Source organism: Coregonus clupeaformis, chromosome 28 (assembly GCF_020615455.1).
Source record: "Coregonus clupeaformis isolate EN_2021a chromosome 28, ASM2061545v1, whole genome shotgun sequence".
Lineage (NCBI taxonomy): Eukaryota > Metazoa > Chordata > Actinopteri > Salmoniformes > Salmonidae > Coregonus > Coregonus clupeaformis.
In genome coordinates, this window is record NC_059219.1 from 25,266,870 (window position 1) to 25,276,055 (window position 9,186).

General features: G+C 45.1%; 1 protein-coding gene across 1 annotated transcript in view; it reads right to left on the minus strand.

The window, feature by feature from the left end:
* The window catches only part of LOC121543336 (PDZ domain-containing RING finger protein 4-like), a 76,175-nt gene extending 70,675 nt beyond the window's left edge, over positions 1-5,500 (minus strand). The window contains exon 1 of the mRNA XM_045208815.1: positions 4,995-5,500. Within this exon, the coding sequence (XP_045064750.1) occupies positions 4,995-5,063 (69 nt within the window). The 5' untranslated portion in view covers positions 5,064-5,500. The remainder of the gene's footprint in view (positions 1-4,994) is intronic.
* Between the last annotated feature and the right edge of the window lie 3,686 nt (positions 5,501-9,186).

The following is a 9,186-nucleotide window of genomic DNA, read 5'->3' on the forward strand; positions in this document are numbered from 1 at the left end:
AGGGAGGGAGGGAGCCAGTGATGCAGGGAGGGAGACAAGGAGGGAGGGAGGCAGGTAGACAGGGAGGGAGACAAGGAGGGAGGGAGGCAGGGAGGGAGGGAGACATGTGCACGCACATTCTCACATTCTCTCTCTCTCTCTCCCTCTCTTCTCTCTTTCTCTCTCTCTCTCTCTCCCCTCTCTCTCTCTCTCTCTCCTCTCTTCTCTCTTTCTCTCTCTCTCTCTGTCTCTCTCTTCTCTCGTTCTCTATCTCTATCAGAAACCCACTGTTGATTGTGATGAGGTAATGCTCCAGCCAGGTTGTGTGACCATATGTGAATGTCTGACCACATCTTCCCCTGCTCTGTTTGATCCTCTGTGATCACCATAGGAGGTGCAGAGGTAGAGTGGCCCCTCCATGCTGTTGACCAGACTGGGCATGTGGCAGAGCATCTGTCCCTATAAGGTGACAATATCCAGAGACTGGCCTGAACACGCTGGGAGATGGTTAGTCCAGGCGCTCATTCGGTCAGTCAATCAGTTACTGTCAGTTCATCAGTCAGTGGTGGTTTGTTGGCCATTCTTTATTTTCTTCTGAAAAAAAAACGTTCTAATTTCTCTGGGAAAACAGGGGTCAAAGAGGGCCTTAAGCCCAGTGACTCAGCAAGGTCCTGGGATTGTTTTCTCTAGAGAGTTCAGCACCGCCAGGAAGACATACCAGGCTGGTGGGACAAAAGACAAGGAATACAATTCCATGGCCTGGAAGCAACAACAAACACTCACACCTCAGTCATGAATCGTCTAGGGCTGGTGAGGCTGGCAGGGTCAGCCGGGGGGTTGGGGGTGGGGGGTGAACAGTTGAATTATTTGGGCAAAGGAAGGACCATTATTCATGTAACATGAAAGATGTAGAATAGTGGCAGAAGTCTGGTGGTATGAGATCCACACCAGTGTAGCATCGGAGACAAAGGATGGAGTGGAGAGAGAGCGCGAGAGAGAGAGAGAGAGAGAGAGAGAGAGAGAGAGACAGAGAGAATTGAATTCTGCAAACATATCATCCTCAGTGTACAACGAAAACACCAAATAATGCATGCAGAGCAGAATTAGGCCGATACCCGCTAATGATCAAAATCCAGAAAAGAGCCGTTAAATTCTACAACCACCTGAAAGGAAGCGATTCCCAAACCTTCCGTAACAAAGCCATCACCTACAGAGAAATGAACCTGGAGAAGAGTCCCCTAAGTAAGCTGGTCCTGGGGCTCTCTTCACGAACACAAACAGACCCCACAGAGCCCCAGGACAACAACAACAAAATTAGACCCAACCAAATCATGAGAAAACAAAAAGAGAATTACTTGACACACTGGAAAGAATTAACAAAAAAACTGAGCAAACTAGAATGCTATTTGGCCCTAAACAGAGAGTACACAGTGGCAGAATACCTGACCACTGTGACTGACCCAAACTTAAGGAAAGCTTTGACTATGTACAGACTCAGTGAGCATAGCCTTGCTATTGAGAAAGGCCGCCGTAGGCAGACCTGGCTCTCAAGAGAAGACAGGCTATGTGCACACTGCCCACAAAATGAGGTGGAAACTGAGCTGCACTTCCTAACCTCCTGCCAAATGTATGACAATATTAGAGACACTTATTTCCCTCAGATTACAGAGATCCACAAAGAATTTGAAAACAAACCCAATTTTGATCAACTCCAATATCTACTGGGTGAAATACCACAGTGTGCAATCACAGCAAGATTTGTGACCTGTTGCCACAAGAAAAGGGCAACCAGTGAAGAACAAACACCATTGTAAATACAACCCATATTTATGTTTATTTATTTTTCCATTTGTACTTTAACTATTTGCACATTGTTACAACACTGTATATAGACATAATATGACATTTGAAATGTCTTTATTATTTTGTAACTTCTGAGTGTAATGTTTCCTGTTACTATGTATTGTTTATTTCACTTTTGTTTATTATCTATTTCAGTTGCTTTGGAAATGGTAACATACGTTTTCCATGCCAATAAATCCCTTAAATTGAGAGCGAGAGAGAGAGAGAGAGAGAGAGAGAGAGAGAGAGAGAGAGAAGAGAGAGAGAGAGAGAGAGAGAGAGAGAGAGAGAGAGAGAGAGAGAGAGAGAGAGAGAGAGAGAGAGAGACAGAGACAGAGACAGAGACAGAGACAGAGACAGAGAAAGAGAGAGAGAGAGAGAGAGAGAGAGAGAGAGATAGAGATACAGAGAGATACAGAGAGAGAGAGAGAGAGAGAGAGAGAGAGAGAGAGAGAGAGGGGGAGAGGGAGAGAGAGATAGAGGCTGAAGGAGTGTGAGAGAATATATGAGTGAGACAGAAGGATGGAGAGAGAGGGTTCATCCTATTAAGATGAACAGAAGCCCTCCCTTTCCCCGCTGTGCTCTACCTAACACACAGCAACACTGACACACTTAAAGCCTACTGTGGAGCGCTCTCCTCCCTGTTCTCTGTCTCTCTCTGTCCCTCCTCCCGTCTCCCTCGTTACTTATCTCCCTGAGGTATCTCTGTATAATGTCTGAACCCATCCACTCCTCTAAACAGTGTGAGTAGTAACACTTGTCTCTAACACACTCTCTCTTCTCTCAGTAAGACGCTGGGTGCTGATGCTCAGAAAACACCAGGTGATATTGGGTCTGGATTATAGGTGCTGGGGCATTACTGATGTATTACCTGGCACTGGATAAACTGTAGCAGAAATACACACACACACATTACACACACAGCATCCTCTAATAAAAGTCAATTTTGTCACTCTAGCTATCAGTACCAGAATTCCTCCAGTCCTACATCTCTACACTTCATCTGAGAACAGTGGAGAGGGACTTCACTGTCATCTTTCAGACAATTACTGTAGCTATGCAGATGCTGCCCATTTCCTGGGTCGTACTATAGTCTAGAGATGCCCCAAAGGACCCACCGTGGCCCCTGGGCTGACTGCCTTTGACAAGGCTAATCTTCCTGTTACCCGACCAGGCAGACAAACGAGACATTCTCGTCCCAATTAAAGCACAGGAGCGTTTAGTAAAATAGCTTAATGAGCTCACCGATCAGCGCGGCGTGAAAATATTCATTAGCGACAGCTTTTAGGTAGCGAGGCTAGCCTAGTCTCTGCCTCATACACACACACGCACGCACGTGTGGCGCTAGCTGCTCTCCTGGTGTAATTATCCTTGAGAGAGAGAGAGAGAGAGAGAGAGAGCGAGGAGGAGGAAGAGGAGGAGGAGGAGGAGGGAGAGCGAGAAAGAGGGAGAGAGAGGGAGAGGAGGAGGAGGAGGAGGAGGGAGAGGGAGAGAGGGGAGAGAGAGAGAGAGAGGAGGAGGAGGAGGGAGAGGTAGAGAGAGAGAGAGAGAGAGAGAGAGAGAGAGAGAGAGAGAGAGAGAGAGAGAGGAGGAAGAGTAGGAGGAGGAGGAGGGAGAGCGAGAAAGAGGGAGAGAGAGGGAGAGAGAGAGAGAGGAGGAGGAGGAGGAGGGAGAGGGAGTGAGAGGGAGAGAGAAAGAGAGAAATACAGAGAGAAATGTGTAGAATAGCAGGAAATTAGCTTTAAAACTACAACATTTTCTCTCAGCCTCATGACAAAATGTGTAGAATAAAACTGGGATAGTCCGGCCCTGTGAAAGAATAGGTTTGGACACCTGGTAACCCAAGCGTAATCTTTCTATTCATTAGTGGTTTTGTCTCATGTGCTGTTTTGGGTCTCTGCTGACACAAGCAGACATGAAAACTGAATGAGGGGGATGAAGCCAAATGCTTCCTCAGGCATTTAGTTGTAGCTGACTGTATCTTACTTAGTGGGACAATAACACTGGATATGTGCTACTGAACTGATATTCAGCGCCACACCAGAATAACACACACAACCAGGTGGTTCCTTCCATTTCTATCTATCAACCCATCGAGAGCTTGGGACTATAAGGTTCTATAAGGTTAGAAAGATTCTGACAGAATTGACTCTACAGTTCCGAACTTTCATTGGTTTGAATGGAGTCAGCTATTTTTTTAAATCTTGTATTCATTTGAACTTAAAAACATGCATTGTGGTATTTAGAGCACTATATAGGTATAGAACATTGAACAGAACAAGGATATTTCAATAACTCCATTTTGACAAAAATTCAGATAGAACCTTGTTGTAGTTCCAAACTCTTGACATTCAACCACAATTAAATAAATTAATAATGCGTTCACTAAATTGAAAATATCCCATTAAAACAATTAACCAGATGTAAAATGTATACAAGCCATTAGTAAAAAAAATAATTGTGCTTAAAGAAAAGGAAAAGGGTCCAAATCTAATGCAACCTCATTAGTGACTGTTTGATTAGAAAGGTTTTGGAAATGAAAGAGAAACCACACTGCCACAAACAACACAAAAATCACACTGCCACAAACAGGCAGCCATATTTCATATGCTGTGCTTTGATGTACTCAGTATCCCATCCTCCCATGGAAACAGCATGCAGGGAAAGATGAGTTGCAGTGAGTGCATCATGAACCCCTCTGAAGCCAGCAGAGGACAATTACTGAACTAGTTCTTTACATCTTCTGCTGCTGTGGAGAAATAACTAACTGTCCCTTCTTTCTCTCTCTCTCTCCCTCCTCTATTCTCTCTCTGTTCTCTCTCTCCCTTCTCTATTATCTCTCTCTATTCTCTCTCTCCCTTCTCTATTATCTCTCTCTCTCTCTCTCTCTCTCTCTCTTCCCTCTTCTCTATCTCTCTCTCTTCTCTCTCTCTTCTCTCGCTCCCTTCTCTCTTCTCTCTCTCCCTTTCTCTCTCTCTCTCTCTCTCTCTCTCTCTCTCTCTCTCTCTCTCTCTCTCTCTCTCTCTCTCCTCTCTCTCTCTCTCTCACTTCTCTCTTCTCTCTCTCCTTCTTCTTCTGAAAACATCCTCACATGTTCCTACCAAATCACAAAGACAGGAATCATTTTTATCTTCCAGTGTGAAACATCCACCACAGCGTCAATTCTCTCTTACCTGTGCAATCTCATACAGCAGTTTGTAGTGTTCCTCCCGTTTCTGTAAAGTGCACAAATTGCAGCCCATTCTAGTTGTCGTGGAGATGACAGGCGGCAGCGATGGTGCACGGTGGGTCCCCCAGGGTAGCTGTGCGGAGGAACACACAGGGGCTCTGCCTGAAAACCCCGGCTCTGTTTTTCATCAGGGTATCCTCAGAAAGGCACTCTTCTCTCACCCTCAAACACACAGCAGTAGTACAGTACACACACGCTCCCATACACCAATACGAAGCTCCAAGCTCCAGGATCCAGCAAGGTGTGTTGTGTTGGGAGTTCTCTCAGAGTGTGTGTGTGTGTGTGTTGTGTGTGTGTGGAGTTGTGTGTGTTGTGTATGTGGAGTAGTGTGTGTTGTGTGTGTGGAGTATTGTTTGTCAGTAGCAGAAGCAATCAGCTTGTCTCTCTCTCCTTCTCTCCTTCTCTCTCTTTCTCTCTCATACTCTCTCTCTCATTCCCCCTTGCCTCCCTCTCCCGCTCTCTCTCTCTCTCTCTCTCTCTCTGTCACTATAGGCACACATTCATACACACGCTGGGCTTGTAGAGACACACCCCCTCTCTCTGTCAGGCTTGCTGCACATCACTACACCTATTGTGGTTCATGAATAAGAATCAAGCTCATTGGCTGTTCTGTTAGGGGGAGGAGTAAGGGGGAGGGGGATGATTCTCAAAGCTCTGTTACAATACTGAGCTGCTACTGTGCTTAATGTGTGTGTGTGTGTGTGTGTGTGTGTGTGTGTGTGTGTGTGTGTGTGTGTGTCTGTGTGTGTGTGTGTGTGTGTGTGTGTGTGTGTGTGCGTGTGCGTGCGTGCGTGCGTGCGCGTGCTTACTTGCATGTACAGTATAGTACATCTAAACAAAGCCATGAAAAGCCTCGACGTCATTGTATTTTACACAATTACACTGTTACAAAACACAATACATTGACATCTAGATTTTGAACACGGATCAATCTAATTCTAATTCAATCCGATAGCCTTTTCAAAGTGAAAAGTGCTAGAAGACAAGTGGCATTTTGTGAAGTGAAATAGATTTACAGTCGGCCAGTGATTGTAACTAAACAGATCCTCTCAGAGCTGTTAGACAAGGGCACCCTGATTGACACAGGAAGAGACACAGACGGAGGGTATTGATTGGATCAAATTAGCTTCCACTCCAACTGCCCTCGCACTGCAGGAGGGAGGGAGGGAGGGAGGGAGGAAGGGAGGGAGGGGAAGAGAGAGATGGAAGGAGATGGAAGGAGCGAGAAAAGAGAACAGGAGAGAGAGGATTAAGGAGAGAGAGGATTAAGGAGAGGGAGAATGAAAGAGAGAGAGAGAGAGAAAGAGAGGGGGGAGGGAGAGAGAGAGAGCGAGGGGGGAGGGAGAGAGAAAGAGAAAGTGGGGAAGATAGAGAGAGAGAGAAAGTGGGGAGAGAGAGTGAGGGGGGAGGGAGAGAGAGAAAGAGAAAGTGGGGAGAGAGAGAGAGAATGTGGGGAGAGAGAGAGGGAGGGAGAGAGAGAGAAAGTGGGGAGAGAGAGAGAGAGGGGGAGCGAGAGAGAGAAAGAGAATGTGGGGAGAGAGAGAGGGAGGGAGAGAGAGAGAAAGTGGGGAGATAGGTAGAGAGAGAGAAAGTGGGGGAAAGCAAGAGAGAGAGATAAAGAGAGAGAGAGAGAGAGAGAGAGAGAGAGAGAGAGAGAGAGAGAGAGAGAGAGAGACTGAGGAGACTGAGGGAGTGATAGAGACTAATCAGATGTTTAGTTATACTCCCCAGTCTGGAGAGAGACCAAACATCTGTTTCATGCCATGTTCAGTAAAGGCAGCAGCATCACAGTGACTTTTAAAATGCCCCAGTCCAGTCCTACCCCTATCCCCCAGGGTGGACACAGTCAAGGGCATCAGATCACAGGACAGCTCCTATACAGATAACACTTAGACTTCTGTCCCCATCCGGTGAGGTCACCAACTGACTGACTGACTGACTGACTGACCAACTGTCTCCACTGACCTCTGAAGGTGACTCCTCACTCCTCCGGGGTAACATCACTCTCACTAACTAACGACCTTCAGGGCAAGTTTCCTGGACACAGATTAAGCCTGTCCCTGGCCATTAAGCCAATTTCAATGAAGATTCTCCATTGAGCATGCTTTTTTGGTCTGGGACGATAGGCTTAATTTGTGTCCGGGAAACAGGCCTCTAGGGTCCACACCTCCTAGTTTGTTTTATCTGAATGGTACTGAATGGGATACGCATGGGACAGCACAGATGCCTGGGCGAGAGTCAATTAAATCAATCAAAACAAATCTAATTATATTTGTCACATGCTTGGTAGACAACAAGTGTAGACTAACAGTGAAATGCTTACTTTACGGGCCCTTCCCAACAACGCAGACAGACAAAATAAAAAGAAAGATAAATGATGATTAAATACACAATGAGTAACGATAACTTGGCTATATACACAGGGCACCAGTACCGAGCTGATGTGCTGGCAGCCAGAGGTGGAAAAAGCCCTCAATTGTAAAGATACCTTAATAGAAAATGATTCAAGTAAAAGTGAAAGTAACCCAGTTAAATACTACTTGAGTAAAAGTCTAAAACGTATCTGGTTTTAAATGTACTTAAGTACAGTGGTGGAAAAAGTACTAAATTGTCATACTTGAGTAAAAGTAAAAAGTAAAAGTAAAATGCTATACATCAAATTCCTGATATTAACATACCAGACGGCACGATATCCTTATTGTTATTATTATTATTATTATTATTTGATAGCCAGGGACACACTCCAACACTCAGACATAATTTACAAACTAAGTATTTGTGTTTATGAGTCTGCCAGATCAGAGGCAGTAGGGATGACCAGGAATGTTCTCTTGATAAGTGCGTGAATTTGACCATTTTCATGTACTGCTAAGCATTCAAATTGTAACAAGTACTTTTGGGTGTCAGGGAAAATGTATGGAGTAAAAAGTACATTCTTTTCTTTAGGAATGTAGTGAAGTAAAAGTAAAAGTAATGTATTGATAAGGAGACGGGACAACATAATGTTAGCTTAGGTACAGGTTATAGTAGGTACAGGTTAGAGCAGGTACAGGTTAGAGTAGGTACAGGTTAGAGGGTATGTTAGAGTAGGTACAGGTTAGAGTAGGTACAGGTTAGAGCAGGTACAGGTTATAGTAGGTACAGGTTAGAGACAGGTTAGAGTAGGTACAGGTTAGAGACAGGTTGGAGTAGGTACAGGTTAGAGACAGGTTAGAGTAGGTACAGGTTAGAGACAGGTTGGAGTAGGTACAGGTTAGAGCAGGTACAGGTTAGAGACAGGTTAGAGTAGGTACAGGTTAGAGACAGGTTGGAGTAGGTACAGGTTAGAGCAGGTACAGGTTAGAGACAGGTTAGAGTAGGTACAGGTTAGAGCAGGTACAGGTTATAGTAGGTACAGGTTAGAGCAGGTACAGGTTAGAGTAGGTACAGGTTAGAGACATGTTAGAGTAGGTACAGGTTAGAGTAGGTACAGGTTAGAGACAGGTTAGAGTAGGTACAGGTTAGAGCAGGTACAGGTTAGAGTAGGTACAGGTTAGAGTAGGTACAGGTTAGAGTAGGTACAGGTTAGAGACAGGTTAGAGTAGGTACAGGTTAGAGACAGGTTAGAGTAGGTACATGTTAGAGTAGGTACAGGTTAGAGACATGTTAGAGTAGGTACAGGTTAGAGCAGGTACAGGTTAGAGACAGGTTAGAGCAGGTACAGGTTAGAGACAGGTTAGAGTAGGTACCGGTTAGAGCAGGTACAGGTTAGAGACATGTTAGAGTAGGTACAGGTTAGAGCAGGTACAGGTTAGAGTAGGTACAGGTTAGAGACATGTTAGAGCAGGTACAGGTTAGAGTAGGTACAGGTTAGAGTAGGTACAGGTTAGAGACAGGTTAGAGTAGGTACAGGTTAGAGCAGGTACAGGTTAGAGACATGTTAGAGTAGGTACAGGTTAGAGCAGGTACATGTTAGAGACAGGTTAGAGTAGGTACAGGTTAGAGTAGGTACAGGTTAGAGCAGGTACAGGTTAGAGTAGGTACAGGTTAGAGATGTTAGAGTAGGTACAGGTTAGAGTAGGTACAGGTTAGAGACAGGTTAGAGTAGGTACAGGTTAGAGACAGGTTGGAGTAGGTACAGGTTAGAGCAGGTACAG